The following is a 23,014-nucleotide window of genomic DNA, read 5'->3' on the forward strand; positions in this document are numbered from 1 at the left end:
TAGCACATTGAGCAGCTATGTGTCCAAACAAAAGAGAGAATGTAAATACAATGACAACTGTGACAACTGTATATTACAATGGATAAGACAGCTGGATGTAAATTACTATCTCTAATAATTCAATAATTGAATAATTTGAAACAAATTATAAATTCTTTGATATTAGAGATTATCTAAATATTACCTCTATCCATTCACTATATATAATATCCAATAAAACTAAAAAATTATCGTGAAATAACAGATTTACTAAAAGTGTGCCAATAACAACTAGTTATAATTCAAATTATTATTAGTTAGACTAATTTAGATTCACACCAAATAGATCTAATGCAAGAAGGTAAAACACTCCCAAACAAGAAGTTTTCCGTTTTAAGAGGTCGAACTCGATAAAATGAGTGGTACGGATATAACATTACTTATATATATAAAAAAAGAAGAGAGAATAAATTCAGTCTCCTAAGCCAATTGATTGACGAACAAGGCCACCCCACCTGGCACGATGAAGCCAAACCCAGCCAAAAGGCCCAAAAAAGCAAATGAAAAAGCCAAGTCGGCCAATGGCTCGCCTTCACTGTGCAATATTTATAAAAGGCGGAGATATCCCCATCTCACCCAGCAAAATCCCCTTTTCGCGATTCTGAGCATAATATAATTCTTCATATGCGCGCGCACGTACACATTTCACTGAAGCTGTGAATTTCAATTTTTAAAAAAAACCATAAAGCTGCCTTTTCCTTTCATTCGCCTTTTGCCTCTCTTTTTATTCTCGAGCCTTCTCTTTCTTAGCCTGAAAGCTGCCTTCCTCTCTCCCTCTATAGCACTGGTCAGTGGCCACTCTATATATATGCTCTGCAACACATCTTTTCTCTCTTTCAATTTCAGCCACATTTCCAATTTGAGAATCTAAACATTCATCGCTGCTCAACTTTCAGGTATTTTTTCTCTCTCTGCTATCTCTTTCTGAAAAGTGAAATCTGTGCGGTATGTATATGTATGTGCTGGTGCATGTATTTGTCTGATTGAACGAGGTTAATTGAATGATCTGGATTTGAATCCACGATCACAAAATCGCTGAATTTCTGGTTGAACAAGCACTTTCTAGGCATAGTGAAAGAGGATGTGAATCCTTAGCTGTTCGCTCTGCTTTTTTAATGCCGTCATTTTGAATCATGTTTCGGGAATTTTCTGTTTGCATGATTTTCAGATAAAGTGATAATTCATTTTTAATCTATACTATATTATAAAGAATTTAACCAATACTCATAAGAAGTTTTATTTTGTGTCTCGTACAATTGATACTAGTTGTGTGTGTATGTATGTGTTGTATGTATGTATGTGTTTGATTGTTGTAAAGTTGTGTTCAATCCACCCTCCACTTTATTTTCCGCTAGGACTGGTGCTCTTACTCTAATCTTACACTTTTGAGTCCACAAAACTGTGAAACAAAAAAGTTGTCTCATACAACTAGTGTCAGTACACAAAATAAAATTTTCCAATGCTCAGTGACTCTGAAACGATCTTTTAAACTTTGTTTTTAAAATGATAAATCTTATTTTTAGGAAGAATTACCTGTATTTTTTTTAATATATGTATATTTTTATAAATATCTTTTGTTTAATCTGATAGTGAAAAAAAAGTGCGGGTGTATTAAACGCAATATATGTGGAGGTATACATATCCTTCCACATGAAATAGAAAAGATCTGCATCGTCTGATTTAGGAGTGAGTATTAGATGCTGAATTTTGAGGACACAATTTGAAGTGCAAAAAAGGTGACGTAAAAAGTGCATTGGTAGTCCGCCACTCCATCTTGAATGCAGGAACTCATGTACTGTTGTGCTTGCCCACTCAATTTGAACTTGTTAAATTTTAGAAGAATAGAATCGGTACACTACATTTAAAAACTATTTTCAGTCATACTTGCTTATGTGGATTCTGGAATTTAACAAATAACATTTAAATTCATTATTTCAGGGTAAAATATTCAAGTTTTTGTCACCAAAAAATGCTAAAATAATTCTAGTACTCCATATAGTCTGTGAAATGTCACATCTGTGTGTATGTGTTTGATTGTTGTAAAGTTGTGTTCAATCCACCCTCCACTTTATTTTCCACTAGGACTGCTGCATAGAGAGAAATCAGAAAAGCTTTGTGGATTTTGTTTTTGCTCTCATTGTTAGTTTTGTGGAAAAAGATTCGGTTGGTTAGGATTGATGTGAACGCCAACCTCGTGAAGCAAAATATTAAATCCTCATTGGTTGTGGTGACTGCTGCTATATATACAGCACATCATCCACACACACTTCGTATTTCCTAAGAAGGCCTAGGGCTTTTATTAACGGTAAAGTTTTCTATGATTGACCAATAATACGGCATTTCTTTTAAGAATATTTCTTAATACCTGTTTTGTTAAGTTTAAATGTTTATCCCACTTATGATGTTAATTGATTTTTGCTTTATCAGACATTTTAATTCGTTATAACAAGTAATTTATTTTATTCGAGCACATCGTCCACGCACATTTTGTATTTCCTAAGAAGGCCTAAGGCTTTTATTAGTAATTTATTAACGATAAAATTTTATATGATCAACCAATAAAATAGAATTTTTTTAAAGACTATTTGTTAACACTCATTTTGTTAAGGTTTTAACTTATATCCACTTATGACATAATTGACTTTTACATTATCAGACATTTAATTTGTTATAACATACGTTTATTTTATTTCTAGATTTCCAAATTAAATTATTATAGAGTGTTACCTCTTTTTGGTTGTTATTTTATGTCGTTTCAATCTGGTGTAAAAAGAGTATACAATAGCATAAAAGTTAAATTTATTTATTAAATTTTATAATAGGTCATTTATTTTATTTTCAAATTTAAATTTTATAGAGTGTTACCTCTTCGCCCTTGTTGTGTCATTTAAAATTAAATCTGATAGTGTGAAAACGTCATAGATAATATTATCAGGGCATAGAAGTAAACTTATGCATTAGATTTTTAACAACTTTGATTGAATTGAAAATTAAAGCCTCGGACTTCGCTGGACAACGTTATATTAACCTGGGGTCCTAAAAGCCTATAAAAGGAAAAATCATTTTGAGATTCCTTTTCAGATATTAAAAAAAGAATAGTATAAAATAGACCCTTTCAAAGACTCAAGTGGCCCATAGACCCTTCAAAAGAGGGTTCGGGTTCTCTATAATCTGTTCTAATTAATTTTTTATTAGGTTCACTTTCTAAGAGAATTTTTTAATTAAAACAAAAATTAATTCCTGGGCATTACCATGAGTGTGCATTCTTGCGTAAGCGCTGCCTTTTCCAGCTTTTTAAAATACGAATCTCAAAAAATAAAATCTCTGTGTCAGCTGCATGGCTGTAAGGCTTTATGTACCTTTTAAAGCTTACACGAGGATTCGTCTGCTCTTCCACTTCCACTTCCTCTCTCGCTATGATAGTTCTCTCTTCTCTGCCACCCGAAATCTTTATATATTCTCTATTTCTCCCTCTTTCACCTCAATCGTTGCCAATTTAATTCACCCACCAAATGTTAATTCTTTGTTCTAACTCTTGCTCTTTTGAGTCATGATTCTATAGCTTTCTCGTTATTGACGTTTGGATCAAATTAGGCCAGAACCCTCAGGTTTGACCGAGTCTTGATTTTATTTTCCCGTTTTCGCGATATACTCCTCTGGTGGTTTTTCAAGTTGGGTTAGGATTGTTTACCTGTCACACAAATATTTGTGGCATTATTAGCCGCGCAAAAGCTTAGAATTCTCAATTCTATAGGCGTTTGATTTTCTGCATGCAATGTGTTTGTGCCAGTGTCCGCGTTGAATCTAATAATTGTTCTGAAGCATTACAATCGTTCTTTCTTTTACTTTTTGTGCGCCTTTATACTGATACACTTGTCGTTGCTCACTTTGGTTGATTTTTCTTGTTTTCTTGACCTGAACTTGAGATACCAAATGAATTTGTACAACGTGATTAATTAAAAACGTTGGAGGAAAACAGCCAAGACTCTTTAGTGGTAGACCCCATTTCTCCTGTAGAATTCTGTGGATCCCTTTCTCCCTGTTATCTCTTCCTTAGTATAACTCCGTTTTTCTCTATTATTGGTTATTCTAATTTTAAAATATTGGATTGGTACGAGTCTAAATGTAGCTACATGGATAGTGAAGAGTCGTATAGTTGATCCCACTAGCTTGGGATTGAGGCGTATTTGTTTTTTTTATTGGTTTATTTAACAAGAATGCTGATGTCCTGTTCATATATGTTACCCTGGGCTGTGCAATTGCATTTTCACTGTTCGTACCTGAAGCGATTGTGGAATTTTATAAATTCTTATATCGTTCAGGAGGGAGTTTCTTCTATCACTACCTCTTAATTTTCTATAATCAAGATGAAAGACGTTTGTTTTCAGGGAAAACAGAACTCTATTGAATTCATCCTAGGAGGTCTTATTCTAGACAGATGCCAGGGAACAAGTACAATGGAAACCAAACGGTAACCACCACTCGATTGGAGAGGCTATTGAGAGAAAGAGAGCTAAGGAAAACTAGCAGAACTTCTCATCAAACAAGCGATTCTACTGATAGCAACAGGGGCAATGAGCTCTCTGACCATGATTTTCGCCAAGGAGAAGCTGATAATGCAGGAGTTTCATATGTCGAACAGTACCTAGAAGGAGTTGCACGAGCATATAGTGAGGGATGGGAGCGGCCCGATGGACGGCCCACCAGACAACGACTCCTGGTTGTGGCTAATAGGTTACCTGTCTCTGCAGTAAGAAGGGGTGAGGAATCCTGGTCTCTGGAGATAAGTGGTGGAGGTCTAGTTAGTGCTCTTCTTGGTAAGCTAGCTTCCTTTCAGTCATATCTGATTTTACATTTTGACTCTTATTTTTACCTAGACTCTGATTATCTCTTTTTGGGAGTTTGATGTTCATATTATCTAAGAGATGGTCTAATTGTTCTGGAAATAATTTGTTGAAGGTGTGAAGGAGTTTGAGGCTAGATGGATTGGTTGGGCGGGTGTGAACGTGCCAGATGAGGCGGGCCAGAGGGCACTTACTAAAGCACTGGCAGAAAAGGTTTTAATACATCGTCCTCCTCATGTTTTTGCCACCATATTTCAGTTTACCACACTTCATTGCCTTTTTGAATTTAGGACTTTGGAGATTGCTTTACTTTTTTTTTTCTCCAAGAAGAATGCTTTACCTATATCCTGCATTTGTTTACCCTTTTGATACTGTTCTCGTAGAGGTGTATCCCTGTGTTCCTGGATGAAGAAATTGTTCATCAGTATTACAACGGTTATTGCAACAACATATTGTGGCCTCTTTTTCATTATCTTGGACTTCCGCAAGAAGACCGCCTCGCGACTACCAGAAGTTTCCAGTCTCAGTTTGCTGCTTATAAGAAAGCGAATCAAATGTTTGCCGATGTCGTGACTGAACATTATGAAGAAGGTGATGTAGTCTGGTGTCATGACTACCATCTCATGTTCCTTCCTAAATGTCTCAAGGAGTACAACAGCCAAATGAAAGTTGGGTGGTTTCTACACACACCCTTTCCATCCTCAGAAATCCACAGGACATTGCCATCTAGATCGGAGCTGCTCCGAGCAGTTCTCGCGGCTGATTTGGTTGGGTAAATTCTCCTTTGAGCAGCTCATTCTCCTGCATAACATCTAACTTCTTGTTTTCGTTTAACCTTCAAAATTTGGAAATAGTTGTTGGGACCTCAGAGTGATTGTCCTGTGTCTCTGTGCTGAGAGTGAAAGTTGAAGTAGTGGATTGCAAGGATCTTGAATTCTAAGGTTGTAGGCGTCGATCTGCGGGTTTTGTTTAGTAAAAATAACTTATTACCGGTAAAAAAGAAATAACGTACTAGTGGTTAAATTTCTGTGAAATCTCTTCCTCGCACTAACTTTACCTGGTGAGGCATGGCTTGAAAGATATGCTTTGGTAACACCTAGCATGATTGTGAAAGACACTCTGCCAAGAAAGTATAACTAGGAAAAGTCTATATTAAAGAGATTTACATCAGACCTTAATAGCAAAGTGTGCTGGTTCTGCTATTTCAAATCTGCAGCAGTTTCCCCATCATTAATGTTGAGAATAATGGGTGTTCCATGAATCTGCTATTAGTTTGCTGCTAGTTCAATTATGTTAGATGCTTGGAAATTCACACTGAAGTTGATGATCCTTTTATTGAATTATTATTTGCTAGGATATTTGGATTTAGTTGTGCTGAGATTGTGATGCTTCTATTTCCAGCGACCATTTCTATCTGCATGAACTTGTACCGTGATGTTTATAAATACGAATTTTCACTTCTGGTTTAGAATGCAGTACCAAGAACTTTCATGCATCGAATGTCTCCTATTAGAGTCCTTTCCGTTTTTTGGTGAGAGGTTTCTATGTATAATATGGGGTATTCTTTCAGTTCGTTGGATTGTAAAGCTTCAGATAAAAGTTTAAGCCAGTGTGACTTTTTCCCTTTTCAAAAACCGGATCCTATTACTTAATTACTAAAAACTTGATTGTATTTGGGCTAAATTTGGAATGGTAATCCAAGTGGCTTCTTATTTGCGCCTCCTAATGTTCTATTGAATGCTAATCATAAAACATAATGCTCACATGGGTTTTCCTCTGTAAATAATACATGTGTGGTTATATTTTCAAAACAAACTATCTGCCAGTTTAGGTTCTTTTATTTCAAACTACACTTTGAAGTTCCATTCCAGAGTTTAAGCTGATAAGGAAAAAAAATAGGATTCCACTAGTTAACATATATGTGATAAGAAAGTGTACTGGCGAAGTTGGTTCACAAATCGCACGACCTTTCAAATTAAGCTGTAAAGGAGAATATGCTGGTTTCACTGGTAATTTTTATCTGTCTGTATAATGACTATCCAATAATTGTAGAAGACTAAAGGAGAATATGCTGGTTTCACTGGTAATTTTTATCGGTCTGCGTACACTCTACTCTCCCCAGACCCCACTAGTGGGATTTTACTGGGTATGTTGTTGTTGTTGTTATACCAGTATGTACTATATTGCTCATCTGTGGGTTTCCTTGGTACTATGTTTTGGTTGTATCATGCCAGAGTAACTAACTTCCACTTCATTGCACATCTTTGACTTCCTGGTCTGTTAAGGAAATGATGTCCACTTTTTCTCCTGTGACTTTTCATCCGTTAACCTCTATGTAATGAAAGTCATTAGGGCTTTGACCTATATTTGCATAGTTTGATGATTTAAGACCATCTAATTGTTACTTTCTAATGGATTTTTATTGGACTTTCTAATGGATCAGTATGCTAAATTTCCTCTGCAGTTTTCATACCTATGACTATGCAAGGCATTTCGTTAGTGCCTGTACTCGTATCCTTGGACTTGAAGGAACTCCCGAAGGAGTAGAAGATCAAGGTAGACTGACCCGTGTCGCTGCGGTATGTTAAAGTTAACTTTCTACACTTTCACACAACATTTCTGCGTTAAGAACTTCTCTAATCCTCATCTAAAAGATTTTCTTAGCCTTGCGAAATATCAACTTGATTTTTTTCTGAGCAATTTTCAAATTGTTTGAACATACAGTTCCCCATTGGTATAGATTCAGAGCGATTCATTCGAGCACTTGAAGTTCATGAAGTTCAGGAACATATTAAAGAGCTAAAAGATAGATTTGCTGGGAGAAAGGTATTTCTCTCCCGCTCTGTATCCTCTCTCTATCTGGCCTAGTTTTTCTTTTTGAAATGATATCACTTTCATGAAGTAAGAAAAATCTTTTTCTTTTTTCTGGTTGCAAACGTTTATATTGGCAATATGCATCACATGGGGAACAATTTGCTTTTAGAAATTCTTTTCACCAATTTCACTATCTATTTTTAACTGTGAAATCTTGGCCTTGAATTCCATCAACATCATATTTCCGCTTCCCAGTTCCTTAGGCCAGTTGGGGACTTGGTCATGACCTGTATCCATCTTGGGTAATTTTACCATCGTCTTCTGAAAATTGTACCCCCCCTACAAAGATTACAGAAGTAATGTCTCCCTTTTCTAATAGTGTACTTTTGATAAAAATGGGGGCTAGATAAAATAGTACGAAACAGGGGCAGGCATGCGCCATAGATTCAAGTCCTACGGCTACCTGTCATCACAATACTTTCATGTGCTTACATCAAGCAAAAAGTTACCTGTTTGCTGCACCAGAAGGTGTATCTTGAAGGCGTAATAAGTAAATACTTCCTTTCTGTTACTTTAGTTGACATGCTTACCATTTAGATAATCGGATATTTCTTACTGAATTTTTCCTATTATGAAACAGTATATAGATATTAATATGGAAATTGGACAGAAATTAAAAAAAAAAAAGAGAGAGAGAAAAAAAAAAGAGATAAAGAAAGATTTCTTTGCATTTGCCAGGAGTAGCTATGTTCCGTTGTTTTGCTGCCTTAAAGCAGATGTGGCTTTTACACTCTTAAAATTTCCATGTGGCTTTATTAGGGCTGGAGATCTTTCCCCATTTTTCTGTTTTGTACAAAATCCATATTCCTTTTTCATTAAAAGGTGAAATGTATTTGCTTCTAAGTCATGTATGTTTCAATTTTCTGAAGGCTACCTGGAATTTCCTCACCCTTTGTTGCAAAGCTATGTCAGTCTAGTGTTCTTGCTAATCATTTTTTTATCTTGTTTTATTATGTATACCAAACTCGTATCACTTTCTTCTGTTTCTGCCTGTAGTCAGGTAGGAGGATGACCTTATCTACTGCAATTGTTTATGCATTGGTCCTATAAACTTTGACCTTGCTTAGTTTTCCCCAAATAAATTTGAATACAGGTGATGTTAGGAGTTGATCGCCTTGATATGATTAAAGGAATTCCCCAGAAGATCCTAGCATTTGAGAAGTTCCTTGAAGAAAACCCATACTGGCGTGATAAAGTGGTTTTGCTGCAAATTGCTGTGCCAACAAGAACAGATGTTCCTGAATGTATTTTCTTGGCACATTCATTCTGAGTTTTTCTTTATTCCTTTAAATCATTTTATTTTTTCCTTTTCTCCTATTTGCCATTACTGCCTGTAGGGAAAGTTTACTTTCCACTATACTGGTCCAGTTCATCATCAGCTGTTTTTACATCTGAACAGAGAGTTCCTAGGAAGGGGAGTTTTTTGATTCATAAGTCCATTGGTCAAAGCCTAAAAAAAATTTGTCTAGGGAAAGCATCATAGATTCTTTACCAAATATAGACGCTCTAAAAATTTAAAGATCCCTGTTAATGATCTTAATGATCCGTACTTGAGGGCTAGCTAGCTTTTAGAGTTGTTAAGTTAATTGTTAAATGTATCAAAAAAAAGTGATCCAAACTTGAGTGCCCAGGAAAAAGACATGTGCAACAGGCATTCCATCATGAATCTATTTAGTTGCAGAATATAATCCTCCCTTCCTGTTGGCTAATTCATCTGTGCTTAGAACCATGAGTCGTCTTTGATTACTCCTAGCTTGTTAGCAAAGACTCAGATAGCTGCACCGGTAGGAGTGATCATTTTAGAGAAATCTCTCTTTCTCTCTCTCTCTCTCTCTCCTTCTTCACTTTCCATCTCTTTCTATCTTAAACCTGGTGCGTGCTTTCCATATTGGTTTAGATATTCGAAGGCATTCATTGATGCTAAACTGTATGTTGAGAGAATCGCGCCTCCTTTTACCTTCCATGCTATAGTTGTAATGAAGTTTTGTGCTGCAACAGAGACATCAGGTACAAAATTTAAATTAGAAAGTTGCGTAACAGTGTAGTTTGCACCCAACAATGATCTGTCGTTACATTAAAGAACTTGGCAAGAAAACTAGTTGAGGTGGTTATCTGATTCTTTTTGTTTTCACTTTAGAATAAGATTGCAGTGTGTAATGCTAGGACATTAGAAAAACATTACACATGTAAAGTCTTTTCAAAGAAATTGAAGCTGTTCAATACAAATTTAGAATTCTTGATAGCTAGCTCTGAGCATTAATCATCCAGCACAGTCCTCAACTTGGACGGAACATCCATGAGAGGAACAATGATGGGATTCAATCCAAAGCTTATTACACTTTTTATTCACCTATTTTCCAGTGTATTCCGTGAGATACTTTGTCTGTTGCATCCAGAAGTGCTTCCATGGAAATGGCATTTTTAATCTGATGAACTTTGGTGACTAGCTTATTCTCCTTGAATTAGCTCGAGTACCACTCATAAGGCAGATTCTCTTGTAAGCTTTCAACTAGGACAATGCTTTGCTTCCCTTTTCTGAATCTTAAAAACTTAAATATCTGGGAACTCATGAACCCAGTTGGACCTTAAGGACAGTCAAATTTCAATGAGATTTACTTGGTTATAAATGCTGATGTATGTCAATTTATCTTCATGCTTAAGTATGATATTTTACTTGGTTTCACCTTGTATTTTTGCAGACCAAAAACTTACTAGTCAGGTTCATGAGATTGTTGGACGCATCAATGGCCGGTTTGGAACTTTGACTGCAGTGCCTATTCATCATCTGGTTAGTCTTTTTTCCCTAAATTCATTGTTCCTGAATTTTATACCAACGCTGAAATATGGTTGTACTGTTTTTTCAATGCAGGATCGATCTCTTGACTTTCATGCATTATGTGCACTATATGCTGTAACTGGTAATCCCTTTCATCTTGCATTTAGTTCTATTAGCAGCTTTCACACCCCATTTGCACCCCCACCCCCCACACTTCTTAGTTGCAGTACGCTATGCTATTCTGTAAGATAATAATGTGTAATAGTAGTGTTGTTTATGCTCATTTATGTTTGGTCATTTTCTTCTGTACTTTACATGTAAGCACTAGTACATGCTTGTGCTCTCACCTGGTATGGGTTTATTAGATTGTCTCTGGAATTGGAATTAAACTATGAGAAGAGAAGAGCGGTGAGTAGTTGATGTTTATGTACGGTTGTACACCTGGTTAGTGAATAGTTCTTTGTTAATACATATATGGGGAAGGGTAGATCTCTACACAGTTTTCATAAGGTTGTTTCCCTTCGGGTTTGGTAATTCCGTTCTCTTTTAAAGCCACTTCCGGCAGAATTTAGGATAATTACTCTCCCAGGCCTAAAATACTTGTAGTTTCAGGACTCTTATGGTCCTTACAAATGATATTGACAATGGAATAGCTTATAGAGGCCTCTGCATGTTCTCAGAGAAGTCTGCATCATGTTAGACTTTCTAGAAAAAGGATATCAAACTTGCAGATCCTGGAATTGGTTCAAAACTTCTGAAAGACGGAATATACGTTTAGATCTGCTCACTGGGCTTTATTATTAAGATCTGGCATATTATTTTAACTTCATCCTTTCCGTACTAAATGGTTGAATCGCTTTGATGTAGTAGTGAAATGTGGACATTCAGTTTGGGATGGGAAGGAGAATTGTGTCTATGAGCATGTAGGTATTGTGGTTATATATTTTCTTACTGCCTTTCTCCTGTGAAGTTCTTTCTGCCTCTGGCACCAAACCAACATATTCCTTTCCTCACACTCTCATTTTGTTTTCACCCAAGGCAGAAAGAGTTCAGCAGCTAGAAGCCCAGCAGTCTGTTTTCTTGCTGCTTTCTTTGTTTTGGGTATCTTGCACTTCCTTCTCTATTGGTTGATTTGTTTATAATGAACACAGAAGTTTGACCATGATCTATAGATGGGTTTTACCCTGCATGTGGACTAGGGAGAATGATTTTGTTGCTCCAGCCATGAAATGGTCTTTCAGGCGCAGGTCCCTAGTGCTTACCTGTTTGTTCCAACTTATTTGCTATATGGGTTGTATTTGGAGCATGGACCACTGAGGTGCTGAGTTCCTAGTAAGCTACTGCAACCAGTCATGTATTAAAACATGGCTTATCCACTAGATAATGCATAAGTTGTGCTCCAGGATTTGAATAGGAACGAGAATGCTTGATCACATTCGGAAAACATATGCCTGCCATAGTCCAGATATACCTTATTGCTTTAGTGATCTTGAAGGGGAAAAAAATCCTTTACTAGTAATACAGTTTGTATTCTACTTGTCATATTACCGATGGTTCAAGACTATAAAATGGTAAAACGATATATTACTGACATGATGGTAAAAGTTTGCAAATATATAATCTTCTAGAATAAATAATTACTGCATGATTATCATTGTCATCGTCCCAAATACCATTCTTGCCAAAAGTTGATGTACTATGATATGATATATATTGGTACCTTCATTTGTCTTTTCATCATTAGCTAAATCCATGTGGTGGCTACATGCCTGTTCCTGTTGTATTTGACTTCTTTTGGCAATGTCTTGTTCATCAGATGTAGCGCTGGTTACCTCCTTAAGGGATGGCATGAACCTTGTCAGCTATGAATTTGTGGCCTGCCAGGAGTCGAAAAAAGGGGTCCTTATTCTCAGCGAAGTAATAATCACATATCTAATTGCAATTCTATTTCCTTGAATGCCATATTTACTAGTTTTTTGGTTTCAAAAGTGTTTTGTGCTTTCAGGCATTGTGAACAGATAAGATGAAAAGATTTTTGCAGCATAACCCACATAGACGGACATTTCTGTGTTTCTTTGCTACTTTATTTTGACGAGGCTAACAGTTTATCGAAAACAAAAGCAAGATTACAGTTATCCTAATTCCTTTCAAAATTTTGATGCCCCTCAGTCTTCTTGAATCACACATGATGCTCCATACATGGTATCTTTTGTTCTCTTACGTCTTATTCATTTCCAAAATCAAGGAGGTTATTTTTCGTAAGACCTTTTGCAGATAGAACATCTGATTTGACAAGTTTCTGTGACACAGGCCATAATTTTCTTTCTGAGCAGCTGCGCTCCAGCTTCTTTGAACAGCCTCTGTTTTTGGTGTTTTTTCGTTTAGATTGCTTTTATGTGACACAACATAGCATGTCAACCAAATGAGAAAACCTTTTCTATTCAGTTAGATATCTAAATAAACCATAACTGACATGTTGCTTATTCTCTTCCTAATTGTGTAACTCTTGAGTATTCTATGTCATACGTTGGCATGGAGTAAGATAATTTGTGAAATCAAAATAATGGAGCTACCATTTCAGTTTTGCAGTAATTTTGAAGGAGATTTTACTGCTGTGCTGTCCAACACCTTGAAATTGTCTCATCTCTCCTTGTATGTGCATAGTTTCAATAGATAAAGTTTCTAATCTTTAATCTCGTGCATTTGTAGTTTGCAGGTGCTGCACAGTCCTTAGGTGCTGGAGCAATTCTGGTGAATCCATGGAATATCACAGAGGTCGCTGCGTCGATTGGGCAAGCTTTAAATATGTCAGCCGAAGAAAGAGAAAAACGCCACAGGCATAACTTTCTGCATGTGACTACCCATACTGCTCAAGAATGGGCTGAAACTTTTGTGAGGTGAGAATACATTTCAGCAATAGCCTATTATCGCTAACAGCGTAAAGCTACTGTGAATTTTTGCCTAATCACTGATCAGACTCCTGTAACGAACCTATTTGGCGGCAAAAGAGTAATAATAGTATAAAACCATAAAACACCACCCTTATTGTTCTACTTTTGCTGTAAATGCTATGCTATGCAGCAAGGCTTCTTGAAGAAGCAAGATAGTAGAGAAGTCAGTTCTTGCTTGAGTTTAACTTCATGGCTGTGGCTCTGATGCTTCAGTGCTCATTTGCACTTTGTTTACTCAAGTTGATTCTTCCTATCTGTCTTTAGTTCGGAGTTATTTGATCCATGGATTGAAACAGGTCAGGTTAGACCTTAGATTTGTATTTTTATATTCTTAGGGTCATAAAAGTACCTAGGCAGCCTGTTTAACCGACTAGGATCTTATGTCAGAATATACACACTCTTATCTAGGGTATGCCTACCATGAGAATGATTGGAGGCACCATATTATATAGTTTGCATATCTGCCTTAATCATTTCTATGTTTTGTTGCATGGCTTCTCTCGATATTAAACAACTCTCCTATGTCAGCCGTTTTAATCTTTCCTCAGCATAGATACTGTTGGTGCAATTTAAGCATTACATGTTTATTAATTGAGATTATAAATGGGTCTTTTAGTAGAGCTTCTTTTTGATAAACTTTGCATATTAATCGGCCACTATTCCTCTTCTTCGCAGTGAACTAAATGATACTGTTATTGAAGCTCAACAGAGGATAAGAAAAGTTCCACCCCGACTTAACATCAGTGATGCAATTGACCGCTATTTGTTGTCCAATAATCGTCTACTAATTTTGGTACCACTCATCCCTCTTTCAAATGTAATCTGCTGAAATTATTTATCCAAAAGCTACAGTTAACTATTTTCCCTAATGATTCCTGTGATTGATAATTATCGTTTGATTCTGGAAGAGTTCATATATAGCAGAAAGGCTACCTAGATGGCTTTAGACGATGAATCAAGTTAGTGGCAAAAGCCTATGCTAATTTGGATAGCATACCAACTGTTTTTGGATTTGACATGTTCACTCGAGTCCAAGTCATGTTGGTGATGCTTTGGTGTGCATATTATGGGTGAAGGGGGTGGCTAGTATGCTGCTAATGATTTTGGCTGTAGAAGTGAAGAATTAGCAATAGAAGAGTGAAGGGATCTAGGATGCTACCATGATAGGGCCTTGGTGATTCTGGGAGGGAAACATCTCCAGTTAGCGGTAGACTTTGTGGGAAGGGGTTATACGTGTGAAGAAGAATAGATGCAGCCTCCCCTTCCCAGTACTTTGCCTTTGTGAGGACTCTTTGGGTTTCTCTGTCGAATGCCTAAATTTCATGAGATATTATATACTTTTAAGTTTAATTTTCTGTTCTTTTATACTGATATGCAGCAACTAGCTAAGTTAATGACAATTTCTTGACTTGATTACGGTGGTCCTCAAAAACAGGGTTTCAATTCTGCGCTGACAGAATCGGTGGATACCCCTGGAAGAAGAGGTGGAGATCAAATTAGAGAGATGGAACTGAAATTGCATCCCGAACTGAAAGAACCATTGACTGCAATCTGCAACGACCCAAAGACAACAGTTGTTGTCCTCAGTGGAAGTGACAGAAATGTCTTAGATGATGTACTGCATTACAACTAGCAAAATTTCAATTCCTTCAACTATAGCTACGTTTCCCCATACCAATTTTGTACCTTTGCAGAACTTCAGTGAGTACAACATGTGGTTAGCAGCAGAAAATGGAATGTTTTTGCGATCTACAAATGGTGTATGGATGACAACGATGCCAGAGCATCTAAATATGGATTGGGTTGATAGTGTAAAGGTATGAACATGTGTAGCTAGGTTCTGAAAGTGGATTTTTCAGCTCTAACTTTTCTGGTTCTTTTGACTATATCCAGCACGTCTTCGAGTACTTCACTGAAAGGACACCGAGATCTCACTTTGAACAACGTGAAACTTCACTTGTTTGGAATTACAAGTATGCAGGTAATCTTAATTTCGTCGTCTATTTTCCTTTCACGAAAATTCAGTCATGTGGTTCTTGTTTTTAGATATTCAAGGTTTATCTTACCTTCGGCGTGTCAATTCTCTTTCCTCTTTTTAACGTATAATTTTCATTTGTGGGGGTCTTCCATGTCCTTTTAGATGTTGAATTTGGAAGATTGCAAGCTAGAGACATGCTACAGCATCTCTGGACAGGCCCAATATCAAATGCATCTGTTGATGTTGTACAAGGACTCCGCTCCGTTGAGGTCCGAGCAGTTGGTGTTACAAAGGTGACCACATTGTTTCTTATGATAATATGACCAGATAGTTGCTCCATGAATTTTGTTTCAAGCGCTTGATTAGTTCATGAGACAATTCTTTTTCCCAATTCTCATACACCCATATACACACATGCAGGGAGCAGCAATTGATCGTATACTGGGGGAGATAGTACATAGTAAAGCCATTGCAACACCAATTGATTACGTCTTATGCATTGGGCATTTCTTGGGGAAGGTAAATTCCTTAAAGCTATCAAAATATCCTTTCTTCAAGTTAATACTACTATTGCTGTGAACTTCAAATTTTATAACCCAAAGCTTCCCTGTCTGTTAAACTAGCGCCAGATTTTGATTGTGTGATCCAACTATTATTTCAAAAAAAAAAAAAAAAAGAACTAAATGCTCCCAACAGAATTAACTTAAGAAAATCAAAATAGGATAGGTTGACCATTTGCAACTGTATACTTGTTTTCCTGTGTCCATCTTGAATTTGATGATGTTATATGCCCATTTTGTTGCTACACTATGTCCATCTGTATAAATATATTTAAATTAATGAGGCTAAACTAGATGGATCATGTTGCCAAATCCTTTGAACTTATATGCTTTATAAGTCAAACTTCAAACTACGCCAGAGTTTTTTATGAAATACAGATGCCACTATTCTGATTTCTGTCTGGTGTCTTTGTAATGTAGGATGAGGATGTATATACCTTTTTCGAGCCAGAGCTTCCTTCTGATTGCATTGGTATTCCAAGGGGTAAGGTCTCTGATGCACTGAAGGTACCAGGGGAAAGGCGATCGGCGCCAAAAGTTCCGTCTAGCCGAACTAGCTCAAAATCATCTCAGAACAGGAATAGGCCTGTATCGAACTCGGAGAAGAAAACTTCCAATGGTGGTGGACGACGGCCCTCACCTGAAAATGTGTCATGGAATGTGCTGGATCTGAAGAAGGAGAATTACTTCTCTTGTGCAGTTGGCAGGACTCGTACAAATGCTCGGTATTTGCTCAGTACGCCTGACGACGTTGTTGCTTTTCTAAAGGAATTGGCTGAAGCATCTATCTCAAATGCGCCATTATGAAAAGGATAAATGGTGCTGGTTGCATCAAGTGATGAAGGATCAGTACCAAGTTTTTGATTGAGGGAGATTTGTATGGAGGATATTGAGCAACGTTTATACCTGATTTGCTTTGGATATATAGATGTCTGGATTCAAAATTCTACAAAGTAAAGAAATAACCTTTCTGCTAGCTAATAATAGACTCCCTCTGTCTCTCTTCCGACCCGTAGATGTTTTTGCCCGTTGGATTATCACTTAGAACTTTAACATACATATTGAGCAGTTCAAAATCACAAGCACTTGTCAACAACTCACAATCATCATTTATGGAGTCACTCATTAAGATAAATTTCAAAGGAGAATTCTTTTAATTTTTTGTTGGTCATTGTTTTTTCTAATGGTTAATTTCAGTCTTCTAAATGGGAATTCTTAGAAAGGCAGAGATATATTGGAATAATGATAAAAGTAGTTAAGGCAAATCTTATCCCTTGCTTACGGTGTAATAAAAGAGCAGTTGAGCTCACGTTGACTCTCTCAAGGGTTGCTAGAATGGAGAGATCTGGTTTCATGTTTCTAATTCACAAGATAAAATCATTGCACCTATTAGGTTTACATATATGAAAATTTGAACTACTTAAATCTTAGTGCTTCTATCCTAATTAGTGGTGGCAAAATGACTAAAAGAAAACAGTTATCCACCCATATTATACATTAAAAAAAATGATTTGGATAATGAACTATTTATAAACGGGTCAAATATGGATAAGAATCATATTGTTCACTTAGAAAATAGATAACTAATGAGTTTAATTTTTACCTTTGTAAAGCCTCAAATTGGGGGTTTCTCAAGTTTGGGAGACTAAAAATTCTCCTAAAAGTGATCATATTCAAGAAGACATGGCTAATATGGATATCCATATTATCAGTTGGTTAACCTGTTTTTTATCCGTATTAAATATGAGTCGGATCAGATAATTTATCCGTTTTTGTTATTACCCGTTTTCGACCCGCCCATATCCAACCTAACCGCTTCGTTTGCCACCCCTAATCCTAATAGACACATAAATGTTTGTAGGGGTGTTCATGGTTCGATTTGGATTGGTTTTTCCCTAAAAAGAAACTAAACCAAGTAAGTCGGTTTTTCAAATATTAGAACCAAACCAAACCAATTATGTCGGTTTTTTCTCGATTCGGTTTATGTCGGTTTTTTCGGTTATTTGTCGGTTTTTTCTTAAATATAAGACACACTACCAAACACACATTTCGGTGACCACATTTTCAACGTAACACTATCAAATCAACTGCCATTTGAGAAATCTATTATTTACCAAGATATATTGATGATAATTGAATCAAATAGTGATAATAATTTAAGGACTCAATTAAAAATATATTATTTTTAACATGAAATAGATTCTTACACTTAACAAAAGAAAACTACCAATTAAACTAGAATGTAAAGGTAAAGAACTATACTAAAAGTGCAAACGATTAATATTTACTATAAAAATTTTAAAACTTTGTATAAAAGTATACATATATATAGGTGTAATAATAAATTTAAAATAGCTACTCCTATATTCGGTTTGGTTCGTTTTTTTTTAATTAAAACCAAAACCAAACCAAATTTGATCGGTTTTTAAATTTCACAACCAAAACCAAACCAAACCAAACCAAACCAAAAAAATATCGGTTTTTTTTGTCGGTTTGGTTTGGTTTTCGATTTGGTTCGGGTTTTCGGATTTTTATGAACACCCCTAAGTGTTTGAAAGTGGGATTTCCAAAATGTGAACATTTTAGGGCCTATTATTCTTCCAAAAAATTTAAAAATCAATGTCTGATTCAATCCAAAGGAACTGATGCGTTTTGCAATAGTAGTTCAAATTCACCATTCTTTCTGGAATGGAGGGCGTATTTGATAAGTCATTATAGTAATATATTATTAAGACGTAAATTACTAAAACTAAGTTAAAACAATCCATGCTAAATACAGTTATTCTGCATTTAGAATAGTAGCAAAATACAAAGCAACTTTCCACTCAATATGGGGAAGAGAAAAACAACACTATGAAATGGAGCAAGAAACAATTCATAATTCCATATATATTAGATTCAGTAAATAAACCCTTAGCACACAGGGTTGATAACAGATACATGGGGAACTCCTATCCAAAGCTTCCTCATAGCACATTAAACATTATAGATTCATAGATAACTAACAGGAACAACCGAGCATAGGAATTCTAATCACCGGCAAGAATCTAAACAATAGAAAATTTTGGCTACTAATGACGAATAATGACTAAACTAGGATACAAAGTCAAGTAGCATATTGATCCAAACCAGAAGTCTGATCTCAATAACCTAAGGCTTATTATGCAGCAGTTTTTCTGTTTGGTTCAAACACATATTTGACCAATGATTCCTTGATTGGCAGCAACTCAGGGAACTCCTTTTTCAACTTTGAAGCATCCATCTCATTGTTACTGCGAGCTGCAACAATTACCTTAGCCTGTTCTTCCAATGTGAAATTGGCCCATGTAAAGTCTGGGTTTATATATTTCTTGTACATCTCCAAAATCTCATTATGGCTCACAACACCGGGGTTTGTGAAGTTCCATATGCCCTTGAGATTACGTTTTGCCATCTCAATTGAAATTGGAAGAAGCTCATCCAAAATTGTCATGCTGTTGGGAATATTAACCACCTTATTGTAGCGACTAATCTTGGTAATGAAATTCCGGGGGTTGCTGAGGTCTGAAGATATTGGCATCCGGACTCTGAGGGTGCAAACATTCTCGTATTCTTTCAGCAACTCTTCAACCTGGTGAAAGAAAGAAACAAACAGTATCAATATTTGTAAAAGAATACCCACATGCAAACAGACTCTTAAGGAGTACCTACCATAGCCTTGGTCTTTGAATAGAAAGAACCAGCGAAATTGGGCGTGTCTTCCTCTTTGAATCCAATACCAGAACCTTCTGGGTGTGCAGCATCATATTCAAATATGCAACCAGTTGCAAAATTCATCATCAGTAAACCATGCTCTTTACAAACATCAGCCAAGTTTAGAGTTCCAGCAACATTTGTACGAATTGTTTCAGTTTTATGACTTTCACACCAATCAACGTTAGGTCTACCGGTGACACCAGCAGCATTGAATACATGTGTGGGCTTGACAGCGTGAATGTCTGCCAAAAGTTGTGACCGATCCTGCAGACGTCCCCTTCCATACTCATAAGGAATTCCCTGTTTCTCACATAGCTTTCCTAGCAGACCACCAATCCAACCAGTCCTACCATAAATCAAAAACTTATAAGGTGATTTATTAGGGGGGTTGCCGATCTTGGAAGCTGGAACTACCATCCGGGTCTGGTTGGGGTTTCCAGAGCACTCAGATGATCCCGAATCATCTTTTTCAGCTCCTCTCTCTACCCCACCAGGCATCATCAGCATTCTAGGATGGGGAAGCAATGCTCCAGAGACATCTCCCCACCAATCAGGATTACTGATATACCAGTCCATGGTTTTTTTCAGACCCTCTTCCCATGTGGTCCTCTCTGACCAACCCAAGTTCTTCAACTTCTGATCATCGAGAAAATACCTCTGGTCATTGAAGGGCCTGTTCTCCACAAACTGAATGCTTGCGTCAGGATCCTTGTCAAAAAGCTTGCATAGATCTTTGGCAACATCAATCACCCTCCTCTCTTTCTTAGTTCCAATGTTATAAACATGACCAACCTCTCCTCGGTGAAGAACGACCTCGAAAGCCTCAGCAACATCCTCACAGTACAAATAACTTCTAACATTTGAACCATCTCCGTGAATAGGAAGAGGCTTCCCCCTCATGGCTAGATTTATAAACTTTGGGATTAACTTCTCAGGAAATTGATTGGGACCATACACATTATTCCCTCTAGTGGTTATAACAGGCAATCCGTATGATCTCCCATATGCCATAACAAGCATTTCAGCCCCAGCTTTAGTGGCTGAATATGGGTTCGTAGGAAGGAGTTGTGAGGCTTCATGGTTTCCCACAACAGCATCCTCATCGGTCTCCCCGTAAACCTCATCCGTGCTGACATGGATAAACCTTCTGATCTGACCAGTAACTTTGCAAGCCTCTAATAGCACGTGTGTACCATAAATGTTGTTCTTGGTGAACTCAAAGCTATTACCAAAGGAGTTGTCAACATGGGTCTGAGCAGCAAAGTGCATTATAGTGTCAATGGACTCAGTGATGAGAAGATAGTTAACAAGATCAGCGCTGCCAATGTCTCCCTTAACAAACTTGAAATTAGGGGAGGATCGAGATGGATTAAGGTTTTTCAGGTTGGAACAATAATCAAGCTTGTCAAGCACAACGATTTTGTAGTCGGGGTAACTCCGAACAAGGCGGTTGGCAACATGAGATGCAATAAACCCTGCAGCCCCAGTAATGAGTATATTCTTAGGAGTGTACGTCGACATCTTGATACAGGTTCTTCAGCTAACGAATTTCAAATCAATATTCTCAGTTTAATAGCAACTCAAATCCTGCAAGAAACAAATTAATTTCATCTATTAACAACTGTCAAACCTAAAGCTTAAAATAGGCGTAAAGGGAAAAAGGACATAAAAATGAATTCTTTAAATAGATTAATAACCAGGTAACAACAGAGAATGTTTGAGAACTAATTCGCAACTATACACCGACAAAAATATTAACCAAAAACAAGCCCCAGAACATAAAAAAAGTTCGACAACCCGGATTCTGAAAAGGTGCTCAATGCCGTTTATGTGGGGGGGGGGGGGTTGTAGTAGGTAAAAGCAAGATAAAAAATGCGAGTGAATATACATGAATTAATAAATAATTTCCCTGGATCAGCAATAAAATATAACCACAATATTATAAAAACCAGTAAAAATTATGAATCAATCAATAAATTATGTCAGAAATCACAAACTAATGGAGATTTAGAAAAACCAGCACAAAATTGAAAACACAGATCATCAGATCCAACATAGTATTCTGCAAAACACAACATTCTCATTGCTCATCAGCATTTCAAATGGGTGGTCCACAATATGATGCATGCTTGCTTATCCATAATAGATCTGGGATCATAAGTTTGCAATGGCAATAAATTGGAATCAAAGCATATTTGCATTCAAAACCCAGATCTAGCCCAAAATCATGAATTGCAAGCAAGAATTAAAATATATGAACAAGAGTAATAACTGTATGTGCTTACAGATTTTCAAGAACCGAATAAAGGATCCAACCCCCGAACTACAAGAAAAGGGAGACGAGAGAAACGGAAGAGACTTTTTAGAGAGAGAAAGAGAAAAGCGTGTGAAGATGAGAGTCAAGTATCGTATCTGTATCTGTATCTGTATCGTCTCCCTTTTGTGTATGTATTTATACACGCACTACCCCTACAAAATTTTCATGCAAATCTAATGTTCTTCTCTTCCATATTTATTACTGCACCAAAAATAAAATAAGGGAAACAGAGAGAGTGTTATAGCGGGAGGGTTGGAATTACATTGCTGCCCCTGGAACGGTGGTTGAATTACACCACGCGGATTTTGTGGGCCCTTTGTTTGGGCCTCATTAATAGGGAACGGTAGCTGTTAAAGCCGTTAATTATGTTGTTAGTGGAGATAATGAAAAATAATTATAATTAATGAGAATAAAAATGAAAAATAAATTTACTGGAATTTTGGGGACAGTGGAATGTGCGAATGGAATATGACGACACGTGATTGGATGATTAGCTAGTTAAAGTGGCAATTTCTGATTGGTTTTACATGTTAATGATTGATTATTTTAGTGCACATTAGATATTAACTTGTACTCTTGCTGGTAATTTTCATATTCCATAGTTGTACAATCATGATATAGCTGTTTCCATTTCTGTCATGATGTGTATCTTTAATTGAAGTGTGAAATGAATTAAACAAAAGTGGTAGACGGCTAGGAAATAAAATTATTCCAACTCAATGTTATAAGTAACAGCTAAACTAGGGGTAATAAATTTACACTCGCGAAATACACTTATTATTTACTCAGAATTATACATTTACCTAAGAATGTTATTTCATTGATTAATTAATCTAGTTTGATGTAAATCTGGACGTGGGTAAGTCTTTTTCCAATAGCAACAACCATCACCAGTTGCATCCAAAAGTGCGGCTTACTAGTCAATCAAGCAAATTGAGAA

At 36.6% G+C, this 23,014-nt stretch overlaps 2 protein-coding genes across 4 annotated transcripts; one reads left to right on the top strand and one right to left on the bottom strand.

Moving 5' to 3' along the window:
• Positions 1–576: 576 nt before the first annotated feature.
• Positions 577–17,002, top strand: LOC107810646 (alpha,alpha-trehalose-phosphate synthase [UDP-forming] 1-like). 3 transcript variants are annotated; one of them, NM_001325861.1, is given in 19 exon segments: positions 879–935; positions 4,428–4,856; positions 4,999–5,096; positions 5,267–5,655; positions 7,348–7,462; positions 7,608–7,709; positions 8,851–9,001; positions 10,457–10,545; positions 10,627–10,675; positions 12,350–12,450; positions 13,243–13,430; positions 14,160–14,277; positions 14,920–15,099; positions 15,179–15,301; positions 15,378–15,465; positions 15,625–15,755; positions 15,883–15,981; positions 16,443–16,850; positions 16,880–17,002. In NM_001325861.1, coding segments are annotated over 17 exon segments (2,787 nt in total). In that variant the 5' UTR covers positions 879–935; positions 4,428–4,477; the 3' UTR covers positions 16,830–16,850; positions 16,880–17,002.
• Positions 17,003–18,881: 1,879 nt separating this feature from the next.
• LOC107810647 (trifunctional UDP-glucose 4,6-dehydratase/UDP-4-keto-6-deoxy-D-glucose 3,5-epimerase/UDP-4-keto-L-rhamnose-reductase RHM1) lies at positions 18,882–22,287 on the bottom strand. Its single transcript, XM_016635438.2, has 3 exons — positions 22,043–22,287; positions 19,713–21,344; positions 18,882–19,632 (listed from the first exon to the last, which is right to left on the bottom strand). Exons 2-3 carry the CDS (start codon positions 21,276–21,278, stop codon positions 19,183–19,185), a joined length of 2,016 nt encoding a protein of 671 aa, XP_016490924.1. The 5' UTR covers positions 21,279–21,344; positions 22,043–22,287; the 3' UTR covers positions 18,882–19,182.
• Between the last annotated feature and the right edge of the window lie 727 nt (positions 22,288–23,014).

Source organism: Nicotiana tabacum, chromosome 10 (assembly GCF_000715075.1).
Source record: "Nicotiana tabacum cultivar K326 chromosome 10, ASM71507v2, whole genome shotgun sequence".
In the NCBI taxonomy this organism is placed as follows: domain Eukaryota; kingdom Viridiplantae; phylum Streptophyta; class Magnoliopsida; order Solanales; family Solanaceae; genus Nicotiana; species Nicotiana tabacum.

Coding starts and splice junctions, on each gene's coding strand:
- LOC107810646 (XM_016635436.2), top strand. CDS start 4,478: ATGCCAGGGAACAAGTACAATGGAAACCAAACGGTAACCACCACTCGA. Junction 7,463..7,607: donor GACTGACCCGTGTCGCTGCG/GTATGTTAAAGT, acceptor TTGAACATACAG/TTCCCCATTGGTATAGATTC. Junction 10,546..10,626: donor CAGTGCCTATTCATCATCTG/GTTAGTCTTTTT, acceptor TTTTCAATGCAG/GATCGATCTCTTGACTTTCA.
- LOC107810647 (XM_016635438.2), bottom strand. CDS start 21,278: ATGTCGACGTACACTCCTAAGAATATACTCATTACTGGGGCTGCAGGG. Junction 19,633..19,712: donor ATTCAAAGACCAAGGCTATG/GTAGGTACTCCT, acceptor TTCTTTCACCAG/GTTGAAGAGTTGCTGAAAGA.